The sequence below is a fragment of the Prinia subflava genome, chromosome 1, assembly GCF_021018805.1.
Source record: "Prinia subflava isolate CZ2003 ecotype Zambia chromosome 1, Cam_Psub_1.2, whole genome shotgun sequence".
NCBI lineage: Eukaryota > Metazoa > Chordata > Aves > Passeriformes > Cisticolidae > Prinia > Prinia subflava.
This window is the reverse complement of record NC_086247.1, coordinates 122057585-122084787: the sequence shown is the minus strand read 5'-3', so window position 1 is coordinate 122084787 and position 27203 is coordinate 122057585. Positions and strand designations below refer to the sequence as shown.

Below are 27203 nucleotides of genomic sequence, written 5' to 3'. Positions count from 1 at the left end.
GCAATCTTCAGTTTTTCTGAAGTGTACAAGATTTGGACTCTAGTTCTCTTTAAAGAAAAGACAGTACGCAGGCATGGAAGGTCACACTGTCAGGCTTCTCATTCCCTACACAGCAAGATCAGATCTCCTGCTTACATTTCATGCACCTTGCTCTTGGAATTCTGACTGCTTGGTAACACTGGACGTAACACACGCGAGTGCAGTGATTCACAGGTGTAGCTTCCACCTCTGCTAACAAAACTACCCACACAGTCCTATGGGAGACCTAAGGCTAAGCTTTGTACCCAGCCTTCCATTGGGAGAGGGAAGCATGCCAGGCTATGCAGAGAGTGCATTTGTCAAAGGGAAGGGCTGGGAATGAAACCTGACCCGGCAATTCACCGTAGGGATTGAAGTCTAAGCTCTTGTCGATGGAGCCTTTGGAGGCTTTGTACGTTTTGCTGAGTGCACAGGTGATCTTTGTCAGAAGCCCAAGAGCTACTACATTTCAATATTCTCATCAACATAAACATTTATGCCTCTTGAAAGTTTCATCTGAAAGCCTCAAACACTCCACAAGCTCTTAGACCCACAGGGAAGCCTGGGAGCTGTGACTTTTCTCTAAGAAATCATTTTGCAAACTGTGCATTCTCCATACACCCTGAAAAATCATACTGTCACACCAGATCACTTATTTTCTAATTAAAATAACCAGACATTAGCCAACATTTCATAACTTATAATTTAAACCTCCAGAATGAACAAGATGATTTTCACATTGCATGCATTAAAGTCAGTGACAGCTTAAGAATACAACCTAATATGTACCTTAAGGTAGGCTTTAATGAAAATCAATTTCCTGACATGAACATGAGGAAGGTTTGAGATATTGGAGTTTCAGAGGAATGTGTACTATGAATGAGACTTTAACTCAGTGACTTACTATTAGGTTTGACCCGGTCACATGCATCAGCAACTGGGCTCGTCTCCCAGCTCAGAGCCAGCCCCACCGTGCTAAGACAGAGATGACACACACCACTTGTAGTGCCCAGCCTTACAATATCTCACGCACATGCCTGTGATACAAGTCCTCACAAAATTAGAATCCAAGTGACTTAACTACCCAGCTATGCCTGGGAAGATGTCTCCCATGGACTCTCAAGTGAAAGCAAGCCCGGCCATTCAGGAGACTACAGAAGAATTTCAACATGATCCTGCCCCTGATAACCTTTTTCCTTGGAAGAAGTTTTCTGAATAAATTTAGTATGTCCCTTTAAAACAGCTCACTGCTGCAAGGAAGTGAATTGTTACAGTTAATAAATCATCCCAACTTCCCAACTAGTACCAAACTTCCTCAAAATTATCATCCCTCTGACAAAAGGCCTATTAGAAGTGCCTTGCCTTGCAAAGATTATCACAGAAGAGATGTAGATGGGTTTTGTATTCCAAAATCAGCAGTTTTATATTTTTTTCCTACTCTGGAGGAAAAAATACATCCAAAAACACTGCCAGAAGGATCTAAAATTCAACTTGAAAGTGGATTACTCTTACCAAAACTATTTCACTGATGAAACTACAATAGACTGCAAATTATTCTGGCCACATTATACAACAGTAACACAAAAGAACTTGTTGAAAGGTGGAGAGCACAAAAGCAAGACACCATTGGGGCATGAAACTATATGATCTTTAAGGTCCCTTCTAACCTCAACCTTTCTATGATATTGTGGAAAGCACAAACTTCTGAAAAACCACTGTAGCATGTAAGCTCATTTTTGGAGGGGAAAACTGCAGGAACGCCTTTCAGATGCCATGAAATGCAGTCATCAATGTCACTCTATGCTTTGCTCCATATAACACTGCTTTTTCCCTCTTTGCAGCACAATTTGCTCTGCTTGCCTTAAAAAACAAAGTCACTAAATCTGAATTTGCAGCTAACGACCCTAACACCAGTCATGTAATAGAAGCTTTCATATTTTGCTCTTCTACAGTCGTCTGCTCACTCACTGGTTAAAACTTCTGAAAGGTCGATACTAGCAGCACTTCCAATCTTCTCCCTGTGCAAATAAGGCTGGGGAGCTTTTTCAGCAGAGAGCCAGAATTCAATCGGACGGGAAACAAACGTGATGGCTGTCGGGATTACACGGGACAAGACAAGTCCACGGGCACTATCTCTGCTTTCATGGTTACCTTTGACACACGAAGCACACGGACGGTCACTTCAATTTATTGTGCGCCGAGTCAAACCACGAGGCTGGCGGCGGCACAAGCCGTGCAGCCGGCGGCGCTGCCCGCCCGGAGCGCCAACTCCGCGATCCTAACTGTTGCTGCCCCCTCCCGCATCCCCGCGGCGGGCACCGGCCCAGCGCGGCAGCGACACCCCAAACACGCCCGCGGGACGGGCTGGGATGCAGGCGTTCCACGGCACGCATCCGAACCGTGCCCCAAACCTCCCCGCGGAGGCTTGCAGCGGCGCCGGGAAGAGCGCTGCCACGCACCGCGCTGCCCGCCCTGCCTCGGGGACACCGCGGGAGCAGCTCCTTTGTCTCTCCCGCAGCCCCGGCCGCCTTCTCCCGGCGGCACAAGGCGCCGCTGCCCTGCCGGCCCCCGGACGGCCCGGCCGTGCCGCCGCTCGCCCGCTGTGCCCTGCCGCGGCCGCACCGGGCGCGGGCGGTGCGCGGCCAGCGGGCGGCCGGACGCGGCCGGGATGCCGGCGGGGCCCCGGGAGGACCCGCGGGAAGGGGGAGAAGCTGCAGCCGGTGCCCGGAGCACCGCCCCGCAGCCCCGCACCGGGGGCAGGGAGCCGCCCTGCCCCTCCATCGCCCCCGGGCACCGGCCCTGCCCCCGGCAACTCCGCCGCCCCCTCCCGGCCTCCCTCCCCCCGCCCTTCACCCACCGCCGCCCCGGCGAGTCACGGCGGCTCCGGCCGCGCGCCGTCGGCTGCCCCAGGGTGGGGCACGGCACCCGCAGTCCGGGGGGGTCGCTCAGTCGGCCGCGAGTTGCCCGACGGCCGCGACCGCTCCGTCGGGATGCGCCAGCCCCGCGCGGGAAAAAAAGTTGTCCCCGCGGGAGCGGCCGGGAATCGAACTCGAACTCACCCTCCCGCCCGGCGGCTCCGCCGCGGCCGCGACTCAAACTCACCCTCCCGCCGGGAGCGGCAGCGGCGGGCGGACACCGCCCGGCCCCGCCGCTGCCTGGCGGCGGCCGCAGCCAACCGCAGCGCGCAGCGCGGTCACGCCAGCCAATAGCGCGGCGGAGCGGGCCGTGCGCGCGGCCCGCGCCCCGGTGGGCGGGGCCGGCCCGCTCCGAGGGCGAGCGGCGGCGGGGCCGGGCGGGAGCGGTGGGCGCTGTGAGGGCGCCCCGGGGGCGGGCACGGAAGGCGGGCAAGACATCGGCTCCGCGCTGCGGCTGGGCCAGGCAGGGTCCGGAGCTCGGGCAGGGTCGTGCCCCACGGGGAGATGCGCCCTCCGGGGCAGCTCCCGAAACTGCCCTGCCAGCGCGGATGGCAGCGGGCATTCGGAACAAAACGGGCGGCAGCGACTAGGATGGGTTCGGGAGGGCAACAGCAGAGCTGCGTGTGTTCTACCGCTGTCCCAAAACACACCTTCCCCCCGGCCTGTCACTTGGAAATAAAAACAGAGCTGGAGGCAGGGGCAGGCACTCGGGTCTGACAGTGCCCCAGCTCAGCAAAGGTGCGCCCGACAGCTCCGCAGGAGATGCTTACAGACACCCCGATGGGAATGACACCGAACTGAATGCCTCTTCATTTTCATCAGGCGTGTCGTAATCATTATTTAGATACTGGATTCTTACCAGGCTTCCCCAAGTGAAGCAATTGTGGGCAAGTCTCATTCCACAGCACTCGAAGGCCTTTTCAAATACTAGTTTTTCCCCCTTTTTTTTTTTTTTTTTCTACTGACATCCTTGGACTGGTCTGAAGAATAATTTTGAAATAAAACCACGTGTCCCACAAATAGCTTCTTTTTAGGTTTACTTCTTTTTTTTTTTTGTTACCACCACAAAAGTATGCTTTCAGGATATTTTATTCCTCAGAAGCATGCACTTCTGGTAATCCTCTGGATTAATAAAGATTAAGTTAATCAGTAATCTAATTGCTGTGTGGTGAAATCAAGGCAAGGAGGTTGTGATTTGGTCTGTGTCAAATATGGTAGAATGATAGAACCTGAATTAACACCACCCACACTGTCACAAAGGGCTGTTCCATATGACTACTCATTTAAAAGCCATGGTCTTCTATGCCTTGCACAGGTTCATTTCCTCAATTACTCTGTACAAGTATCTTATGTCTTTACATACAAGTTTTTTGACTTCTCTGGAGCCTTGAACCTGAGAAAAGTTCAATGCACTTCTTTTTTCTTGGCCATCCTGCATGTGGACATCAGTATCATTCTGTCTGAGATGTTTCTAGACTTGTGCTATTGTACCGTTCATTTCCATAGATATACAGTATACTAATTTGTTGACAATAAAATATTTTCAGTAAAATTTCAAATAAAATTTTCCAGGACCTTTTATAATATAAACCATAATACACAAAAATTGCTTTTAGAATATAAATGTCTTACTAAGCCATTTGTCTTTAGAATACTCCCACTGTGTTATGGTCTAAATTCATTCTGTCATCAGTTTCTATGACACTGGATAAAATAGGTCTGTTTTCCTGAAAAGATAGATATTAATTCCAACAAAGGTTTATAAAAGCTTTATTATTTCACTAAGATGAAGAGAGACAGTTAAATGCCATAATCTTAGGAACAAACAAATGGAACTTTTGAAGGGAGATAATAAACTTTTACCTTTGAAAGAATATACATTTGTATCACAGCCAGAATACTTAACAGTTTGGGGATTTTGTTTTTTTAAAGCTCTTTACCTGACTGACCTTCTCTGCATTCTCGTCACTATTTCTGCCAACAGCATTGCAGGCATACACATTTTCCATCACAGTGTCTTTCCCATCTGCTGCCTGTAGCTATTCCCGAGACCCTCCTCTGCTTTTGTGACCCAACAGCTACAAAAAAGGCCAAATCAATTCAGTCTGAAGAGAACCAAATGGAAAAATCCAAGAATTTTTAAACACAATTCTGTCCCCTGAGCTGGTTTACTGCTCAGTTTTGGAGTTCTGAGAGCAGCAGTTCTGAGAAGACCGAAGAACAAGCAATGGAAGCAAAGATACAGCAGTGCAGGAGGAGTTTATGAGCCTGCATGGTCAGACCCAGTGTCAGGAGGGAGACTGCCTACTGATGTAGCTTGTGACACACTAAGTGACCCAGATAATTGCAAACAGAGGTACTGAGATCATGCTATCATTAGTTATTAATTTTACTGTTATTAATATGTTATAACTCTAATGATTATCAAAGTAATGAATCATCTGCAAACAAAAGGCAGGCAAATTATTCTCATGCAGCAGATAACTGTACTTCAATGTCAGGTCACATTAGCAAAAGAAAATAGTTCAGCTTATATTACTTCCACAGATTTTATTTTTTTAACTCTTAAATTGTTTTAGTGTTTCAGGCATTCTTAGCACATTAACCTTAAATATTCTAGATGCACAAAAAAGTATGCAATAAATTTTGGTTTTAATGTGTTTACATTTTTGTGCAGGGATGTACACATCACTTTCTCCAGTTTAGTCTTATGTTTAGGGCAGAGGTTTTTGCCATTAGCAATCCATTTCAAACTGCCCTCTCAGAGGAGGGCCACGAAGAATCAGAAGTTTTGTTCCACTTTCACAGCAGTCAGGACTGCTCACTGCTGTTTCACAAACAGTATTTCCAGGAAGAAGATCTGTTCAGATTTCATAAAACATTCTCATTTCTCAGAAACATAATTTGGAGCTTCTGTCTGCTTCATAATTTTCAATCGCTGCCTATTCATTACAAGTTCTTATATTTAGATATATAATGGAGGTGTAAGCTTCTTTAAAAATAGAAATCCTTGATAAATAAATACTTAACAACCTTAATCTCTGTCATATGACCATGTCCTTAAAGCTCAATTCAACACAGAGACCATTTTTAAAAGATAATGCATCTGGACCATGGGAAAAAACCAGCAGTTATTTCCAGTCATCTGATCTCAGACCAAATCTGTAGCCTATGAGACACCAAGAAGGGCACGTTTAGGGAGCGAGACAGAATTCCAGAAGGGACAATTTCTTGGTCCTCTGTCCCAGTGCCAGCCTAGGCCAGGCTGGCTGTGACCACAGTAACAGCACGTGCTGCTCCATGGACAGGAGAACAATTGTAGAGCAGCCCTTCTGTTTTGATTAGGATGGAGCAACACTTGCTGCAGAATTAAGGGCAGTCAGTAGCCTTGATTAGAAATTCAGCTAGGATTTTCAAAGATGCCCAGAATTCATATTGCTCTCCTGCAGAGCCTTTGATTAACTCCCCTAATTGGGTCTACGAGGAAGCCTCGAGTCGTTCTTCTAATCAGCAGTGGTCCAAGAACTTTGTATCAAATGCAGAAGGCTCTGGAGACTCCTGGTCTGGCATTCTTCATGAAAACAGTTTCAGTAACCAAAGCATGTAAAAAGTCAGGGAGAAAAAAAACAGTAAGAAAATCATGCTGACCTAGGAAGGAAAAAACAGATATTCTGAAATTTCCTTTCTAATAGAAATAAGATGACAGCACTTTCTGTAGAAAAACCACAAACTCTGCAATTTTTATTTTAGGACCTCTGAAACAACTGACTGTGATATTTTGACAGTGTCAGATGTTCAGTTTTAACTTATGGTTTTCTTCTTTATATTCTTGTTTCAACCATAAATAAAATATTTCTATAGCTTTCTCTTGAAAACATAAAAGAAATCAGTATCTTCCTACAAAATGTTGCATTTTATCAAATCCATGTTTTGACAGGAAATTGCTCTAACAGAAAGCTCTTCACCAGATCTTTCCAGAAAGTGAAAAATCACTAGCTAACATCTGTTTGACACTGAAACACTGAATATCTCAGTCTCAGATTTTTCACATTATCACAAAACATTTTAATGGAAACTGTTCAAGAAAGAAGGATTCTATAAGCATTTTGTTGGACAATTTTTGGAATAAAGTCCTTTTACTAGAACTTTAATTTAAAAATAAAAATCATACATTAGCATAGAACTGTAAAGAAGTATCCTTTACTTGTAATTTGTGGTAAGTTTTATATTTTCTAAATAAAGATAGATTTCATCTTACAGGAGTTCTCCTGACAACCTGGAGTTCTCCTTACTTCGCTTTTCATGACAAAGCCTACACATAGGCACAATGCTACTATGGCTTGATTTACTAATATTGCAAAGAAATAATGGTTACAAAACCACCACAGCAGAATTAAAACCAAATTAGTTAATTTATTGTACTATGCAAAGGCTTTCCAAAAGTTTAAATTCATGTAACTCAAATTTAAAACTGTATCTGACTTGCTGTTGAAGGCCAGTTGTCTAAACAGTATGCTCCACATCAATATTTTGCACTAAGTGATGATGCTTACAATACCTGAAAATACAAGATAATAGATTCTGATTTTTATTAAACTTTAAGGGGAAAATGCTATAAGGATTTGATAACAGAAAAAGCTTTCTCTTACTATACCTCTAACATAAGGCAATAGTTAAAAACATCATAAACATAAATAATACATAAACTATCCTCACTACACAAGAGCTAGGATATCCATTACTTTTTCTCCCTCACACTTAAAAAGCAGAGGTTAAAAGCGTGTATGTAGGTTTGTAAGCACAGCAGTTCACAGGACTAATTGTTTGAGTGGAAAGACACAAGCACTGCATCAAAGCCTGCGTAGTCCGAAATCTTAGAAATGAGCCTCGAGGTACGGGAGGGGAAGAGAGGAACATCATGGAGATTGCTGTTTGAGAAGGACAGTCAAACATGCAGCGTCCTGACAGAACTGACAGCAGGAGAGGCTGTACTGGGGAGAGGGCAGCTAGAAGGAAGAGATAAGGATCCCCTGAGATAAGGATCCCCTACAGCAGAGCATCTCCTGTGAGTCCTGTGGCACACTCCCCACCCACTCAGCACTACAGTCCTTCCTGCTCAGCAAAGGACTGCAAGAAAAGCTGCTACCCACAGGCCTTCTAGGCAACACCTCTGCCTTGGTATTAGCAGCTCAATTAAAGTATCACAGAGATCTTAATTATCACGGCTGAGCTGCGTTTCCTCTCCCTAACCACAACTGCTGGTAGTGCCTGGCTGGGGGCTGCTCCCCGCTGTACACAGGGAGGAACTGCGGGGTGGTGAGGATGCTGTGAGGGACATGAGGAAAAAGGGGGCAAAGCAATTAAAGGATTTTTAAGTTTTCATGATTCTTCAGATGCCTGCTGATTGTTACTTGTACAGAAAACTCCTCTCCCTCCTCTGTGTGCCTGGGCACGTCGGCATTATTCTGAATGCGTATATTTTATTGTCTTGCTGCTGGACTACAAAATAATTAGCAGCTCGGTTTTTAAGGGCCGTCAGACACCCTGGCCGGCCCAGGAGCTGCATATCCTTCTCGTGAGAAACTTGAAGTCTTGGGGTGTTTCCCAGTGAGGCAGCGCGGCCGTGCCCCGCTGGGGCGGCGCCGGGGCCGGAGCAGGCGCTGAGCAGCGGGGGCGATGCCGGGGCCGTGCGGGGCTGCCTCGCCACTTCCTCCGCCGGCGAGTGCAGAGCTTGTACTCAGAGCTGACACTGCTCTGCCTGCTCTCGGGTCACGCGTGTCAGCTCTGCCTTTGAATCCCAAGAGCTGGATGAAACACGTGCACGCATTTTTATGTAGGAAGCTCTCCCTTCTGATGTAAGCCCATTAGCCCCCAAGTCAGGGTGCTAGAGCCAAGCCTACATAGTTCATGTGTCCTCTGCTAATGCAGAGAAGCAGCCTGGGCACTGACACCCAGCCAATATTGGGAAGTCCTCAGGACACGCACTGTGGTTGGCTCCACACAACCCTGGAAGCAGCCCTGAAAAACAGCATCAGTGTATCTGCATAGAAGCATCGTTTTGGCCTGACCCACAGCCATGACCACATCCTACTCTCAAATGAAGCTGTTCCAGTGTACAAGAACCAGCACTGGCTTAGAAACTCACATTTCAAGCAATTCCCCCAGGAAAAGTTAAGGCTTCAATTACGTTACTGAGTTTCATAATCCTAAGAGAGATTAATGTTTATTTTAAAGCAGATAGGATGACAAATTGCAAGCTAAGCTGCAACAGAGACAGAAGGTTGGCATTAGGAAATCATAGAATCATAGAACTGTTTGGATTGGAAGGGACCTTTAAAGGTCATCTTGTCCAACACCCCTGCAACGAGCAGCGACATCTGCAACCAGATGGGGCTGCTCAGAGTCCCATCCAACCTTGCCCTGAATATTTCCAGGTCTGGGATGTCCACCACCTCTCTGGGCAATCAGTTCCAGTGCTTAACCACATTCATTATAAGAAGTTTCTTCCTTGTATCTAGTCTCAATCACACTCTTTTACTCTAAACCATTATGCTTTGCCCTGTTGCTACAGGCCTTAGCAAAAAGTTTGTCTCCAGATTTCCTATATGCCTGCTCTAACTGTACTGATAGCACTGCAGCTGCAGATCCTTGGAGAAAAATGTGGAATTACCATCAGCTCAGGTTTTTAGGAAGAGTTTGGCCATATTTGACCCTGCTCTAAGACAGATACAGAGAACTAGGTGATGTCTCCTTATGATTACCTTTCCAAGCTTCTTGGCTTTTATCTGTGATGCTTATTCTGTCCTCTCAAAGCAGTGAGTTAGAGACCGAATATTTTAAGATTTGGGAGAAATTAAATTACAGTGCTATGAAATGCTTTTAGAAAAAGTATAGTAACACTGTTAGTGGGATTGTAAGAATTTTTAAATAGGACAATATATCTAACAAAAATCTCAAATATTTGAAGCAAAATCAAAAGTGAATATGAGCTAGGTAGTTATCTCTGTTACCTTTTCTGATAGATTATAGCTAACTTTGTCTCCTGTTTTTATAGTTAATAGCTGCATCTTCATAGTTCTTAAAGTATTGCTGTAGGGGTTTTGTACAGTTTGCTTTCATTGTTAACTTTGATAACACAACATCCTACATTTCCTGATGGTAAAAGACTTTTTTTTTTCCATGTTTTTTGACAGTGCCCAGATGAGGTGGCAACTTATAAACAAGTGCATTATTTGCAACCCTTTCATTAGCCCATTTATTTTAATAGAACTTTTGGGGGTTTTCTGCTATTTTTGCTTACTCAGAATAGCCAGACAGATGTCTGTTCTTGTTCTGTCAAAAGCATCAGTTGCTTTGTTTTTATTAAATACAATGTTCTCCTGCCAGCAGAGAGCCTTTCCACTTGGTCAAGGACAAAATTCCAGCCAACATTTTTTTAAGAATGTGAACAATGACAAAAATCTTGCCAAGAAGAATTGCTTTCCTCTTAGTGTTGAGAGGTCACAAATTTGTTCTAATTATCTGGCCATTTCCCCTAGAATTTATGTTAGTCACAGCGACTTGCTTCAGTCTCAAAGACTGGACAAGGGAGGAGAAGCAGACTCCTAAGTTAATCAGGCCATTAGTGCTCTGCTTTGGTGCTATCTGCTTCCCCAAAGCCTGCCATTTAAAAAAGTAAAAACTTATTATTCATAGGGCTATTATCTAGACAAAAGAGAACATTTAAATTATGTACTTATTATTTGATATAGCTGCACCCTGTTGATTTTTAGAAAGCCACATTTCAGCTCAGCAGCTTGCTTCACTCAGCTCAGCTTGTGCTCTATTTTATCTGACAACATCTTACATATTGTCAGTCTGTCATGAAGAACACAGACGTAGCAGTGGCTAAAATTAAAAAGGGACAACACTCACTAAATACATATCACACATTCAAACAAAACTGTTGGGACTTCCAAGGTGGAGAAAGGTGTCTGATATTTTTTTCTAATCCTGAACTTCATGACCATGTGAGAAACTGAGATCAGCTATTGAACAATAGCTAAACATATTTTCAATAATTCAATATGTTTTCAATATGTTTTTCAAATTATATAGATGTGTATGTTGCAGCCTTGCAGCCCTTGTGGAGGTAAAACTGCCAGTGACTGACTTGTCTCTTGGCTTTTCTGGGGATTTGTTCTCTGTTTGAGAGATTACAATTATACCTGGTAATAATGCAGGGTTGTGGATTTACTCACTGCTCAACGACCCACTCAGGCAGCTACAGACCTTAAAACTGACTGGAGACCTGGCAGCTGAGGTGTGGAGAGATTCACTCGTGGCAAAAATGTAATTGGAGGACTTTGGTTTTCCTTTGGAGAAATTATTTCTAAAGAGGATTAGGGCAGGGAGGGGGAAATTAGAACAGAAAGGATATGATGGCTATGAGCAAGGGGTGTCATACACCAGAAACTGCATAGTTGTGGAAAAAACCCCAAAAATCAAAAAAGCAACAAACTGAGTATTGCACGTGCACTTCTTCCCATTTATATCTATACTTACAACCATCTTCAGAGGATATAGACACCACTGCCATGGTCCACAGTCTGGTGTTTTACAAGTCAACATGTTTTCCAAAGCATTATAGAAAGGAAAAGTTCTCCGTAAATGAAAAGCATTCAGAGAATTACGTTGTTTTGACAGAAACAAAGTCTAGTACTGCAAAGCTTTCTTCCTGCCTTGGCAAAGGAGATCTCATTCCCAGTATCCCCAGCTGTATTCTCCATTGCCACGATGACATCTGCTGGAGGGGATAGGGTTGAACAAGGATTTTGCTGTCCGAATGAGGGCTCCTAGCATCAGCAGGGTGGGTGTAATTTCACTCACGGAGAACTACTACAGTATTGAAAGGTGTGAACAGCAACGTGACAAAGTTAGTGTTCTAGAGATCTTAAACTGCAACTCCCTCAGGAGACACGTGAGAAAAAAATAATTAGAAGAAAAAATTCAAACTTCATCTAATGCGTGTAAATAAAACTGGCTCATACAGATAATTTTAAATTATTATATGAAAAGAAACCTGTTAAAAATCTCTTGAAAGATTCAAATATGCATCAACTGTACAATAATATGTATTCTTGTGGCATTACAAAGATATGCTAGGCTGAAACACAGGTTTGTTAAAACAAAGGAGATATTAGAAATCAGTTATGCAAAACAGTATAAATTAAAAAGAAAATATATGCAATGCTTTACATATGAGGGGTTTTGTTTTCTCTGCAATAAAAATACCAGATGTTGGATTGAAAAATAGTGTATATTCTTGCTACATTTTCAAATGCAAATAGATCTTCGCAATAACTGAAAAGGATAATTGAGAATTAATATATTTTTCTGAAAAATTAGATCTAACTTCTTTTGCTGGAAACGAATTTCTGCAATTTGTTTAAATGGAACTGAAGTCACTATCTATTGTAGACGTTTTCTCAAAATAAAATTTTGCAGGGAAGCACACTTATTTTCCTTTAAGCCCATTCCACAGCCAGACAATTGGTTGCACCTTGTCTGCCTCCTCCAGCCTCCAGAGATCCACCACCGGCATGAGGGGTGGCATGTGCCAAGTCCTTCTATTGTCCTTTTGTGCACCCTGTTCTGTTCCTTTTCCATGGACAGGAGCAGAGAATAATGATGTGGGGCAAATGCTGTGTGATTGCACATGGTGTCTGCAGGCCCAGTCTGTGTCTGAGATGGGGAGGGTGTGTGGATTCTGGCTCTTATGTCTAAGTTTATAGAGGAATTTCTCAGAAAAGCAGTGCACACAACAGGCCAGATTTTGCCATGAAACCAAAGCAAACAAAACTATACCTGATCTAATAAATTTGCAAATAAATAACCCAAATCCTCCTGATTAAATAAACTTGCAAATAAGTCTGCACAAACACAGATTCATTGTAAAAGAGGGCTTTAATTAACAAAAGAGCTTGTTTGCCTCCTGGAGCTCCCACTGCTTTCTTGTGCAGGAAGAGAAACACTGCAGATGAGGGGGTATTCTGAAATTAATAAATTCTTCAGAAAAATCACTATTAGGGTGATGAGAATGAGATTTTTTTTTCCACATGAAGAAAATTCACTGTAATAAGGGTGAGAGGTGAGGACAGAAGAACAACATGAAGGAATCATTTTTGTGGAAGCAAGAAGAGAAAAAATTAGGCTAGAGTGAGTATCACAAGGGTCTTTGACAGCAAGGCCTTGTATTTTACACTTGGCAATAGTTAAAGAGACACTGAAGGCTTCAAATGGCAAAACTAGATCTTGGTACTGACAGCAGTGTGAGATAACGCAGGATAAACTGGGATGAAGCAGTGTCTGCAGCCAGCAGGCCAGCAAGGGAGAGCACCATGTATGATATGTGCTGAGCAGTTGCTTGCTCTACAAACGGGTAGGAATCCTGGTGTGCCCTTTATCAAACTTCCTGAGCATGCCTGTCCTGGACTTCAACTTGTCTAGAAATCAGAGGCACATTGGCAAAGTAACTTGGCAGCAGATGACTGCTGCTAAAAGCAGCCATCTACTGCCAAAGGTATTAGGGTTGGCAGGCTGGGAATGTGCTGTCAATGCCTGGCAGCTGAGGAACCAGTCACAGGCTAAAAAAATCCCAGCAAATAATATACCTCTATCAAAAAGATAAGAAGATACTTCGAAAGGATTTTACAAAAGGCTTTTTCAAACTACTCCACTTAACCAGCAATGATGTTAAATCACACTTGTAGGAAACACCACTGCATTTTCTTTGAAGGATATCACCCACACGGCTGGAGGATTAGTTACAAGAACTACTAGTACAGGCAACTATCTAACAGGCTCATTCATTAAAATGCTATCCTTAGGAGGATTATAGGTATCAAAAAAGAGAAGACAGCAAAAGGAAAATCACAGATAGGGAGCAGGAAAAATACATGAAGGGAAGAATATTGTTTTTTCTTTCTTTCTTTCCAGTGGGGAAATGTTGCTTATTAGCATTGCTATACTTGGAAAATACCTCTGACCCCAGTCTGAGAGGGTTTCTTCCCTCATTCCAAGCCTTTAGTTATCATCTTTTTTGGTTTGTGTGATGAAATATCATGATGCTGCTTCTTCCTGCTGGGTCCTGTCTGCACTTCCAGACTATTAGTTACAACTATCCTAGTCCTTCACACATGACTATGCTTCTGCTTTCTCCAATGTCAATGACAGAGATAATGAATGGTCTCTTACTTACACAAGAAAGATAAAAATATCTCTAAAACTGTGAAACTGTCCACATGTACAGCTGGCAGGCTTGCCATTCTCCTGGGCCAGGGAGGCTGTGTTAAGGAAGAATGCTGAGCATTCTCATACCATTCAAGGTGTTGCACACACATGACCCAACACTTTAACTGAGGACTGGAGTTTCTTTACAGAGGGCAGCCCAGGTTTCCTGCAGCCGAGTCTCAGGCTCTGGATTTTTCAAGAATAAATAATTTAATAGAGTGATACAGCAGCAGAGCAGGTCGATCTGAGTGTCTCCAGAGAGGAACTGCAAACAAAAATATCCCTGGGGATAACATCCTTATGATAACATCCTTATGATTCATGCACCCGTGCCTCATGTGCTCTGCATGGGACTTTTTAGTTCAATGGTGATTTGTGGTCTGGGGTGTTCTAACACCTTATGGGATTCTTTCTTCATCTCCACACAGGCAGGCCATTAACTGTCCTTGTTTCCTCCAGTTGCACGTTCTGCTGCCAACTATATCCTCTTTCTCTTCTGGTTTGTGCTCCTTGTGCACCTGTTCACCAATAGAGCATGGGAAACTAAAAAAGTCCTAGACCCAGGAAAAACATTAATAAGCAACAACTAAGTCATCAGTGTGTTATCAATATTATTGTCTTACTGAATCCAAAACATAACACTGTACAAACTACTGGGAAAATTGGTAAGAAAACAAATTTATTCCAGCCAAAAGCATAGATGTCAGTGAAAGTTCACAGCCTGTGGCCTAAGGCTTCAGCAAATCCAGTTACTCATGCTAAGAAAGTAAAACTAAGCAAATAGCATACTAAATCATTCCACATTATAACTCTAGTTGACTCATTCTATTTAAAACTTACTTATTTAATCTAAACAACTAACATCTCTCAACAGTTGGATGTATTTAAAGTATCTTCGCAATCTCTCTCCTTCAGTTTGTCTGAACTGGGAACTTTTGAAATGTTATCTTCCCCTCCTGTGTCTTCTCAAAGGGTTTATAAGTCTTTCATCTCCTTTTGATATTCAAGGTCTCAGACTAAAGTTTGTTTCTCCTTGGAGACTGCATGCCACGTCCCTGAATCCTGCTAGTTTCACTCATTATCTTTTCAATGTAGGCTTGTCTGTTCCTGTGTGGGAACAATTACATGTTCTTTGTTTGCTCTTCCCACAGCCTCAGGCTAAGTAAGATGAAGAAGGGACACTCAGAATTCGTCCTGTACATGAAGTGTTTTCCCTCGGTGATTCAGATCTCTATCTTTCACCACATCGTTGCATCTCAGTACTAATAATTTTATTACATACCCTTGCTTTTTTTCAGTAACCCATTGTAAGCATCCCAAACCACTGTAATTCACACTGCTTGGATCAAAGGTCAGCCTAAATGTGACTCTGCACAAAGATCATCAATAGACTCTCATTGCTGATGTTGCATTATGCACATGTCAGCTGCTGAAAGTCTGCCTTAGTAATTTGTAAATACTTCACTGTATAACTTAAATGAAGGTTAGAACTGTGAGCATTCTTGCACTGCCAGAGTTTCTTACTTATACAGATGTCCATACAGAAACTCATTTTGAATAAATTAAAAGCAGCCATATTTTCATTTCCCTTGAAAAGTCCTGTTTACTTATCTGTTATTTCAACTCTGAGAATACAAACTCCTGAGAAAGATGTACCTTAAGTGGGAAGAACTGGAGTGCAACCCCCATGCAGCTGCTCTGATTAGGGAACAGGATCAGCACAATCTAATCTAATGTAGACACAGCCTATCAGAAGCAATTTCTTGTACCAAAGGTCAAACAACTTGCTCTGATGTGATTCTGACACAGCAGTGTTGGTCTGGAAATTGGTGCTGAAGCCAGTGGAGATCATTATGCCCTTCCAGGACTCTCTCCATTCCCATGTGCAGTTTCCCTTCTTCTCAAGAAAACAGAAAAAAATACTCCTTGCCATCAGCAGTGACTGCTCTGAAGCTCCAACTTCTGCAGTGCTGATTCCCTGCTTCACTCTAGAATTGTGTCACTCAAGGTCAGTGAGACGCATGTTTTTAGATACTTAGCAAGATCAAGCCATAGTGACTACTACTTGCAAAATAAGAAGTATTTTGAGCAGCCCTTTGAACATCATGCTTCTTGCTGACCATGTAGCACTTGCACTTCTCTGCTGTGCTCCATAGATGCTGCATTGGGGGATATCATGTTTTATTGGCCATTGAGATCAGAAGTTTTATTTCTTCTCTTACAATCTCATACTTGTCCATGATATTCATCCAGCCAGACTCTAATCTGCTTCGTAGAGAGCTGCAAGAATCACTTACATGAGCAGCTGCTTAACAGCACACTCCTTCACTACACAGGACAGGAAAAAATATCCATCTGAAGAAAAACTGAGGAGAATTTTAGATAGATAGATGCAATTTTTCCACTGAAATTCATCCAAAGAACTACCGTGAGCTGGACTCTCTGTTTTACTAAGTGGATACAGCTCTGCTGACGTCAGTGGATTTGCAGCTGTTCACAACAACATGAATCTGGCCTTGGATCTAACAATCTTATTGTTTGCAGGGAGGAGAGAAAAGGGTTGTTTGTTTCAGATAAAACTGGGTCAGTGATTGTGTCATAGCCCTGCTCACTGCCCAGTGGAAACCAGTAAAGCCCTTATTATATCCCAGTAGCACTGGGGAGACACTAACACATTGCCACGACTGAATAAGGGAGATATCATCAGTGTGTATCAGGCTCTGCCTTTTACATACTCATAAAGACTTTTATTAATTTCCTTGGATTTCAGATGATTTTATGAAGGGATAATACACTACTGAAAGCAGCCATACCATTCCCATCATCCATGCAGCACGTACCTGCACCATCTGGGCTTGGATACAGACAGATCACTGCATCCTGTAACCTCCTCTCTAGGGAGCCTTTCCACCCTCTCTTGGTCACCTCCTGTATCAGCCTCCAGAGATTCAGCTATCTGTGCCATGGTCCAGCATCTCCTAACTGCATTATCTTGGCTTGTACTTTTGAGAGAACTGTGAAGTTGTGAACAAAAGCTGTGAGAAAGTTCAGGCAAAAGGAAAGGAAAATTACACGTAGAGGTGCTGAATAGTGGCAATTAAGAGGTCCAAGAAAATCCAAGAGGAAGAACACTAAAAAGGAAAGGCATAAATTATTATAGGTCAGGAAATACAGATGTACCACTGTCACTGGAGGACTCAGTGAAAGATGGCAATCCAGCCACCCTTGTGATTGCTCCAGAAAGTAACTGAGTGCAGAACAGCTTCTTTTAATCATCATTCTTTCTTTCAAAACCAGCTTCTTGCTACCCACAAAACAAATGTGACATCAAATGAACATGACAAATGTATCAGTGTCATTATAAGACGATTTCTCAAAGCTAGTTTCTCCCAATAGCACAAGCATAATCAACACCAATGATCCCTACTCCTCCAGCAGTAATTCAGTATCCAGAATACTCCCAGGCTCTCAAGGTCCCCCACCTCTGTCCTATGGAAAACATCCAAAAACCTCAGCCTGACGAGTGACTGGAGAGAGGAGAGTTGGAGGGGCTAGGTATTTAATTTTGTTCAAGTAAATGTTGAAATGACAGAACTTGCCTGCATAGTGCCTTCACCCTGCTATCTAAGCAGTGTTTTCTGTATTTCCTTCTACAGCCCTTACTCACCCTGGGCGCTGTCAGTTCCTGGAGAGCGGATGAAGTTCAGCTCTAACCCCACATGGCACAGGCATGTTAGCCCAGGAATGATGAGACCAACAGGACCTATTCCAGCAGTGGGATGGAACAACAGGAGTAACAAGAGAGTGTTACCACCCTGCAGGGTCCTGCTGTCTGCGAGGATAGGTTCCACAGTCCTTCAGTGATGCATCAGGTCACACAAAAGGATCTTTCTCCTTCTGAGCAAGGTGTGCCCTTGTTTCTATTTTGTGAGACCCTCTGTCCCACACATGCACCAAACAGGCTCCAGCATATATTTATTTAACTCTTCTCAAAGCTTTCTTTTCTTGCATTAGTTCCCCTATACCTCTCAGAGTGGGAGAACTCAAAATTAGAGCCAAGGGTTTGAGACAGACAGCAATCATTAAGCCCATGTATCAGTGAGAATTTGTGAAAATCTATTTTATAATAGCCTTTTCATAATACAGAAAGGTACACAGAAAAACAGAGCAATCCACACAAGTTTGTGAGTATTATCTTAGCTGCCAAATCCACAGATGATTTCTTCATCTGCCCTAAGGTTCCCACATTAACCCTCAGAAAGTATCTTTTACGTTCAGACATTCAAATAAGTTTTTAACAAGGAGTAAAAATTTTATGAGTCTTAAATTATCACAGACTAATACTTCTTAACATAATCCAGAATAAACTATCACTGAAATGGCATTTTAATCTTCGTGTGATGTTATTCTAGCTTTTAATATCAACAACTCAACATTATTTCTTACTGTCATAAAAAAACAGATTGCTTCTGAGGCCATTGGACAATTATGTGAGTAACATAATACTGTTTATAATTGGATATTTTAGATGGATGTACATGGCTTTGTTCCAAAGGAGGTGCCTCAGTTGTAGGTCTTCTGGGGATGACTCATACATTGTTTCCTTGAAGGCATCCTCTTCCAGACAGCATTTGGAGTGGAAAAAATATGATTTGTTTAAAAACATATATACATAACTATCATTTATATAATATATATTTATATCATTTATATTTGTATTTATAATATATAGAACTATTGTTGGGGCACAGAGGCTGTAAGGTCATTTAAATGATGGTAGAATTCAACATGACTATGAAGGCAGTTTTGTCATTTCCTCTTTTGCTGCTATTAAAAAAATTACATTTATGCCCTGCTAAGAGCTTCCCTTATATGACAGCAATCTTTTCTTCTCCTTTTTTTTGGTCTGTGAACAAGAAGCAGTTAATTGGCTTATATAAGTAGAGGGGCCTGAGGAACACCCCTTGTTCACCCTGGGAAATCTGTAAGAAGTTGTCAATCGAAACTGCTAGTACCAGCTTTTCTCTTTTGCAACCCTTCATTGGTAGTGAGATGACATAAACTTTGCTCAACGGTTAGTGTTACACTCCTTTTCTGTGCCTCAGTTTAGCTGTGGATAAAGCTTACAGAGACAGTCTCAGATAAAGCAAGTCCTCAGTGTCACTATTTCTACATTGCCCTGTATGTTCCTACTTTAAAAAAAAAAAAAAAAAAAAAAAAAAAAAAAAAAAAAAAAAACTAAATTATAAATTTATGTTGCAAATAGACACACTCGAAGAGTTCATTTACAGATTTTTTTACTGGAAGGTCAGATAATGTTTATTATTTGGCTGAAAACAAATCTTTGAACTAATGGAACCCTTGTTGTGGGAAGACTGATGTTCTCTGTAACACAACACAGCAGTTTTACTCATCCATTTGGACTTCTGTACAGACAGTTCCACTACTGTCTGATCCAGTTTCCAGCACGGAGGTTAACCTACTGTGAGCTTAAACAAGTCCAGACACTTAAGCACATACTGCCTGAATTCCCCTACTTAGCAAGAGGATTACTAACACTGAGAGCCATCCCCAAGAGGGGCTATTTAGGTGTAAATAATCTTTGCTGCTAGGTTTCTCCCAGGAAAAGACTAGTTCTCAAAAGGAGAGCCCAGCTCTTGGCAGGGACTTTTAGAACATGCTGAAGGGAAGAACATGCTGGTAGACGACAAGGCAATATCCTATTTTATGTTGTCTCTTTAAGGTTATGGTATTTCCAACTCACTAAAAAGAATGTATGTTTAAGTATTCATCAAACTGATGCCCAATAACTTAAAGCAATAAAATCAAGAAGGTTACTTTTTTTCAATTCATTCCCCTGTAGACTTACTTATATTTTTTTATCCAATCCTAAGCTTATTATGACCTTGCTACAAAAATCTCTCTTGGCTAGGGTTGCTTCCTTTTCCCTCTCATGGACAAGAAGTCTAGGCCATTTTCCAGTATCCAGATATTTGTCAGCAGGTTCAGGCTCTGCAGGCCCAGCCCCTGGCAAGCTCCCGTGGGTCACAGAGGGCAGGAGGCTGTGCTACCAGCAGATGGCAAAACCAACCCCAAATCCTTACCCTTCACAGAGGGGCTTGGTATGTTTGGCTGCTCTACTGCTATGTTGGTACAACCTGTGCTACACTAGTTACTGAACTGGCTTTAGGACTCATCAGATATTATTTTTTCCCCTGACAAAGGGACAAAGCAGTGGGTTGGATTAGAAGCATTGCAGACAGTATAAGTACTTATTGTTCTTCAGAGTGGAAAATCTAAATGAAGGAAAAGATCTGGAATTAATTCCAAATGACACCAAAGCCCAGGAAATACATTTATTTCCAGGGGATGTCAATGACTTTGTGTGACACCTCCTGTGGCAGAATCACCCACTGGCTGGGGTCAGGCAAACAGCAATATACAGAATCCTCTGCTTTCTGTGTCTTGTTTACTTTATCTCTTCCTGAAAGGAGATTGTTTTCAGAGTTTTCATTTGTCACAGTTACTGCCTTTGGCTGGCTCTGGTGATAAATCATTCCACAACAATCTAAAATGGAAATGCTGGCATGAAAAAGGACTGCTGCCTGACAGAAGGCACGTCCTATCCTGGCTGCCAGGACAGAGCAGCCTGTCACGTCTCCAGCCTGACCAGTGAAGTACCGAGGAGTTCTATTATAACAACAACGCAACTAAGCAGCATTAAATTCTGCTTGGGAGAATGCAGGAGGCACACTTTCAAAACCAAATACGTCTGGCTGGAAGGAGTTCCCTCATCCGAACTCTGAGCACCCGGGCAGGCTTCAGTGCCCTGACCATCCTTCCCCAGGACTCCTGCTGGCTGCCCAGGGACTGCAGCCCCTCTGATGACCACAGCATCATCGGCAGGTCCTGTCACAGCCCTGGCTCTGTTCAGATGTGGGGGAAGGCACCCTGCCCAAGAAGGCATTCACGTGCCAGGATGGGGGCTCCTCCACAGCTGGCTCCCTCCTGGGCCAGCCCTGCTCCTCCTGCTCCCTGGCACAAATGTGCTGCTTTCAGATAAGCGTTACTGCTCAGGTGAACAAGCAGTAAAAATTACACAGCGCACACAGCAGCTACACAGAGTGAAAAGTGCCAGTTATGGCTTCAGTTGTAAATTATTTCATGGTCCAAGTTTTCAAAGGAGACCTTAATCTTTAATGCAAAAATGGAAAAAATCCCTACACCTACCTTACATCATGAATAAACAAATAAAGTATAAATCTATTTTGATCTCTCTTCCCTTTGCCTGTAAAGTTTTAATGCAACTGATGCACCTGTCAGAACAGAAAATTTGGGATGCCAGGGGATATTGTAGGCCATAGCTCACATCGTGGTAAGAAAACAAGAGTTTTCCTTTAATTAGCACTGAAGGCACAATTTTAAAACTTGAGAGAAAGAAAAAAGGGAAGAATTTTATTTAAAAAAGAGAAATAAAGCCATGTGAAAAGATAATTGGATTCTAGAAACAAGCAGTGAGAAAGCCTCCATTCAAAATATTAAAAGAGCTCTCCAAGGAAAGAAATCAGAAGGACCTCTAGTAAATTGTAGAGGAGAGAGTATCCTGGAAATACTTCAAACACAAGGAAACCGTTCAGATCAAATTTCCTTTGTGCTCTGGCACAGCTTGGTGGGACAAGACATCCTTGCTCAATGGAGGCCACTGGCACCCAGTAAGACCCTGCTCCTGAGAAGACCAGCAGTTAAGAATATACTATTCAAAACTGGAATATTGATTTCAGGAAGTCTAAGTTCTCCCATTGCTCATGGGAGTACAAAGAAATAAACCTTTGATCTTCTTGATGTACACAGTAAGGCACCCTGGCTAATGGGGTGATAAGCTCATTTTCTCCTTGAAGTTTATGTCTCTTGTAAGCAGCAATGCTATGACTTGTCCTGGCACTCCTTCTGGCATAACACAGTTTGAATTCCTGTATGTAGGTGAATGGAAAAAAAAGAATGCTCTGGATAAACAAAGAACAGCCCTGAGGTTGTTTTATATATAAAAAAAAATCTGGGATGGGCTAAGATTAAAAGAATCAGAAACATTACAATTTGGAAAGTATCTTGCCACTGTGTTAGAAATATAGCTGAGATCCTCCTGCAGTTCACTTCAAAAAGTTAAACATGCTGACAACCCCTGATTTAATACTGTCCCAATCGTGTAACTATTTTCTTCTTTGATGTCCTATTTCCACTAATCCAGTAAAGTCTCGTCTGAGTATTTGTCATTGATATTTTGCTCTCTGCTGTAACATGTTAGTTTGTATTTCTCTAATCCACTGAATACAAATTGATGACAAACCCAAGAGAACCGGTTTTAAAAGCAGTGTCTGCTAAATGCATAATTGGGCCTCATCTGGGCAATCTTTCTTTCATGCCATGTATGCCAGCTCCTCTTCAGTCAACCTGCACAGAGCAAAGCCTGTTACTGATCCCAAGTCAGAGGTTTCTGTCTGATTTCTCTGCTTCCCCTGGACTGCTGGCTCTGCTGGTGACAGCAGCACTGCTTGTACCTGTCACTCATCCACGCCGGGTGAGCAGAGGGCACCCGACCTGCCACAGAAGCTGCCAAAGGTATTCGAGTCTCTCACTGTGCTACTGCCAGAAACAAGATCAGAGGACTGCTAAGTGTCATAATAGAATGAAACCTTTCAGAGAGCATCACTGTGCTTCCTAAGAAGGGTGACTTGGCATGGGAAGAGGGAGTCCTGATCTCTGAGAGAAGAATGCAGGGTCCTCTTGGCAGCTTTTTTTTCAGGGCAAATGTGGCACTGCAAGTTGGTATGAGATGTTCTCTCTATCCAGCACAACCCTTCCCGTTCTCGCTCGTGTTCCTGCTAGGACCCACAATTTTCTTCATCTTCCCTATCTTCTCAAACACATACACTTTGCCCACAAAAGGCAGAGGCACTACAGGCAAGACAATGGGAAAGGAAAGGAGGGGCCTTGCAAGCAGTGCTGCTTCATCTGAAGGAAGAAAAGGCATGTGGAGATGGGTTACTACTCACAGGCTCACGGGAAAAGACACAAAACTGCAACAATGAAAGATTAATTCACAGCATGGCTGCAGATTCCATATGAAATCCGTATCATTGTGACATAACTCATGTCCAGGTGTTAGAAAGATAAATTACTTGTAGGTAGAATTGCCTTGTTTAAGTTGAGAGCTTGAGATGCTTTAATGATCTCAGACCTAGGGGAAGGTTAACAAAGCCTAAGGGAGAAGGATGTACCACCGAGAGTGGACACAAAAGATGCAGAACTTACAGGCCACTAGGACATTTGGCAAAACTCCCAAGATAAGAGAGAAACTAACAAAACCAACTCAGCAACTGTGCTGAAATCAGCTCCAACTGGGTAAAAGCTAATTTCAGCAGGGGGATCTGTGACTGATGGCCCAAGAAACCCACCAATCAAAAGAAAAGACAGACTAGGCATGCAGACTAATTAGAATGAGAAGTAAGGGAATCCTTAACCATAAAAGAAGGAATACTACTTAATAAAAGAATGAGATAACTAGTAGCCAATGAACAAGTTAGTTAACGCCTTTGTTTGCTAAAGTGTATAAATAGTGGAAAGTTTTCATAGTCATTGTGCTGGCTTTGTGGATTTCCCACCCAGCACCTCTTTCTGCACAAAACTGTAAATAAATTTACTCTGTGTGTGGACTGGCCTCTTGCACAATGTGTGAAAGAACTTATTTTGGTGACATTATGAGATAGCTCATATATTCACATTCAGAACTTCTACATCTTGTCTTACTGTGTGAATCAGAAAAAAATAAGGCACAGGTGAACTGTTACCATTTATAAACAGTACATAACAAATTATTAATGCCAAAGCAACCGAGTAGCCTTCCTCCTGCCCAAAGAAGCACATGCACCCCAGAGAGAAAAGGATGCTGCAAATATCCTAACTTTCATTCCCAGGCTAGCATAAAGAGCTGAACATGTTACCTTGTGCCATTCTGGATCTGTACTGCAAAATCAGGACTTGCTAATCTTCTCGTTTCAGTACAATATGTTTATTACTTCAGCTTCTTGATGGAAAGAGATTTACCACAAGTATGCATTAGAGACTATTAGATTAAACAACGTTTACTAAACATTCCAGGATATCTATCTATCTTGCACCAGTCTGTTTAGCAACGAGTTGATGGCTTAAAATGTAATTTGATATGTTTTTGAAACCACAATGGATATGGTATTGTTTGTGTTGGGCAAATGGTTTTCCTGCCATGAGCATTAGAGGATAATCTTCTATTTTTGATTTTAACTTCAATTTGTGAATTGAGGGATAAAATATCATTAAACTATTAGCGTTTGTAGACTGCTTTGAGAATATCAATGTGTTTAGAAGAGATACAGTACAACAGTTTCATTTGTATTAAATCTGTTACAAACTTCTTATGCATTTGAATTATTTTAGTTTAATTTCTCAGCATTCATAAGGCACCAACTTTTCTTTTCAATCCTTGCATCAAAATTTTGAGTAAGAGATTTCCTGAGATTACTGCCTCTGTATTTTCTACCATCCCTTAAAGATGGTGATTTCTTGGCCTTGAAATCTAGTACCTATATATGTTTGGAAGTTTTTTCATTGTAACATGTTTTTCTTGTATTTGTTTAATTACACATGGCAGTGCATGTATGCATATGTATCCCAAAATAAGGTGGACGTGGAACTGTTGCAGCAAGTCCAGAGGAGACCACACGGTTGATAAGAGGACTGGAGGGCTTCCCCTATGAAGTTAGGCTGAGAAAGTTGGACTGTTCAGTCTAGAAAAGAGAAGGCTACGTGGACACCTCGTATCAACCTTCCAGTACCTGAACAGGGCTTACAGGGAAGCCAGAGAGGGACTCTTCATCAGGAACTGTAGTGATAAGACAAGGAATAATGAGGATAAACTGAAAGAGGGGAAATTTAGGCTAGATATTAGAAATAAATTCATTACAGTGATGGTGGTGAGATACTGGAACAGGTTTCCCAGGGAAATTGTGGATGCCCCAAGCCCAAACCCTGGCAGTGACAAGGCCAGGTTGGATGGGGGTCTGATCAACCTGATGTAGTGGAAGGTGTCGGGACAAGATGATTTTTAAGATCTCTTCAACCCAAGCCATTCTACAGTTCTACATACATACAATAGCTGGTTTTCATCAAAAAGGTGGATAGCATCTTATCTCATATAAAATGTCATTTACCCTGAAAGCGTTTCAATTTAAAGTAAATCTAGAACTTTCTCACACAGCATGCAGCCTTCTTATTGGTAAGGCAACTGCTCCCACATGCCTTGGTATCTGTTCCTGGCTCAAAATTCCCTTTGGAGCAGGTGGCCCTTGCTGTTCCCCCACAAGCTATCCATCTTGTGCTGTGGTCTGAAGTAGTGAAAACTTTATCAAAGAAACTGGCTTTGTGCTATGCTGTCCTTCGGGGAGTACAGAGGTTCCCCGCATCACAGGTTACCCGCAGTGTCAAATCCCACTGAAGCTGCTCACAGAATTTGGGTATGGCCAACCCCTCATTTGAGCCTGATCTGGATATGGGCATCACGTTAGCTGCCTGCCTGTGTTACAGGCATCTCCCAGGACATCTCCTCTACATTGATGCCAAGCGTTAGGTCAGTAGTGCTGCCCACCCCAGGCACAGAGCAGTGCCAAGGGGGGTACCCTACTGAGTGCTGTCAGGGTCTGGAAGTGCTCAAGTGTTGTTTCTCAGTGTAAAAGGAACCAGCAGTAAATTCTCTGCTAAAAAGCAGCTCCCCAGGGAAAGGAGGGACAGACCTCTGGTTGTATCTTTCCTCACCACAGCTCATGTCAGCAAAGGATCTGACCTTGGGAGCAACAAACTGAACTCCTTAACCTGGCCAACTAATCTTCCAGAACACAGCAGTGCACTTGGGTCCCACCACAGCTATTTCTGTGTATCCCATGGATAAAGCAGGCATCTTATGATTACCTTCAAGATGAAATTAAAACTCTATAGGTAAACTCTTTATACCATGAAATCTGAACATTGCCAGAAGTACATTACCAGTTTTCTCATATTTCTCATGATAAAATCTGGAAAGTCAAGTGAAGGCTGTGTCAGTTTCATTTCAATGAAGCAAAGGTCACATACATTAAAATTCTTACAGCTTCCATGTAGTAGTAATTGTTAGATAGCAAAACCACAGAATATCAAAGTCCATTTTTTAAAATCTTACCATATAGTATATGATACCTTTTATTAATAAAAGAGCCTGATGTTATTTCTACAGGAATCTCTCTCCCTTCAAGTCACGGCATTAAGCTGTTCAATGCCTTGTTATCCGTGGAATTAAAATTGGGAACATCATACAAATGCAAAGAGCATTTAAATTGGGAACATCATACAAAGAGCAAACACACACTGAAACGTTGCTTTGGCCGTCACTATCCTATTAAAAAAAAACGACAATCAAAGCACCAAACATTTTGGCATTATTTGTGGAAGAGAAGCGGCTGCACTTTACAGGACAAAGAGGTTTTCTTCTACATCACGTTTGTTTCCTTAGCCAGCCCACGTGAGACCGGGACACACGTCGCCAAGGCGAGACGGGATCCCTGCAGCCGGAGCTTCCTTCCCTTCCTTCCCTTCCTCACACGCACGGGCCAGAGGAAGCCCCTCCGCCCCTTGAGCAGGGCAGCCCCGTGCTGCTGGGCAGGCGGGGCACAGCAGGGTGTCCAGCAGCGCGGTCACACCCGCGGCTCCGGGCGCGCCCGTCACGGACCGGACCCGCAGCTCCCGGGAACGGGCCCGGGACCGGCCCCGGCCCCGGCCACGCCCCCCGCCCCCATGGCCCCGCCCCTCGAGCCCAGCCCCAAACAGAGGCGTGTCCTCCGGAAAGCCACGCCCCCGGAGGGCCGCGCCCCTCAGGCTGCCGCGCACGCGCCCTGCACGTGACGCCCCTCCCCGCTCTTTGTTTACCCCGCGTGGGGC

General features: G+C 43.1%; 2 protein-coding genes across 8 annotated transcripts in view; one reads left to right on the top strand and one right to left on the bottom strand.

Moving 5' to 3' along the window:
* Positions 1–3208, bottom strand: part of HYCC1 (hyccin PI4KA lipid kinase complex subunit 1) — a 45888-nt gene extending 42680 nt beyond the window's left edge. For 4 of the 7 annotated variants that reach the window (XM_063410650.1, XM_063410680.1, XM_063410697.1 and 1 more), the window contains exon 1: positions 3078–3185. The gene's annotated coding sequence lies outside the window, so the exon portion shown is untranslated. The other 3 variants (XM_063410659.1, XM_063410665.1, XM_063410673.1) reach the window with 3 other exon arrangements.
* LOC134547463 (nascent polypeptide-associated complex subunit alpha, muscle-specific form-like) lies at positions 802–27167 on the top strand. Its single transcript, XM_063391496.1, has 4 exons — positions 802–813; positions 2185–3554; positions 8542–8666; positions 26779–27167. Exons 1-4 carry the CDS (start codon positions 802–804, stop codon positions 27165–27167), a joined length of 1896 nt encoding a protein of 631 aa, XP_063247566.1.
* The last annotated feature ends 36 nt before the right edge of the window (positions 27168–27203 follow it).

Bases quoted from the DNA above. Each gene is read 5' to 3' on its own strand.
- LOC134547463 (XM_063391496.1), top strand. The intron at 3,555-8,541 runs GTGTGTTCTACC...GGTGTTTCCCAG, and splicing joins GAGGGCAACAGCAGAGCTGC to TGAGGCAGCGCGGCCGTGCC. The intron at 8,667-26,778 runs GTACTCAGAGCT...TTGTTTCCTTAG, and splicing joins CGCCGGCGAGTGCAGAGCTT to CCAGCCCACGTGAGACCGGG.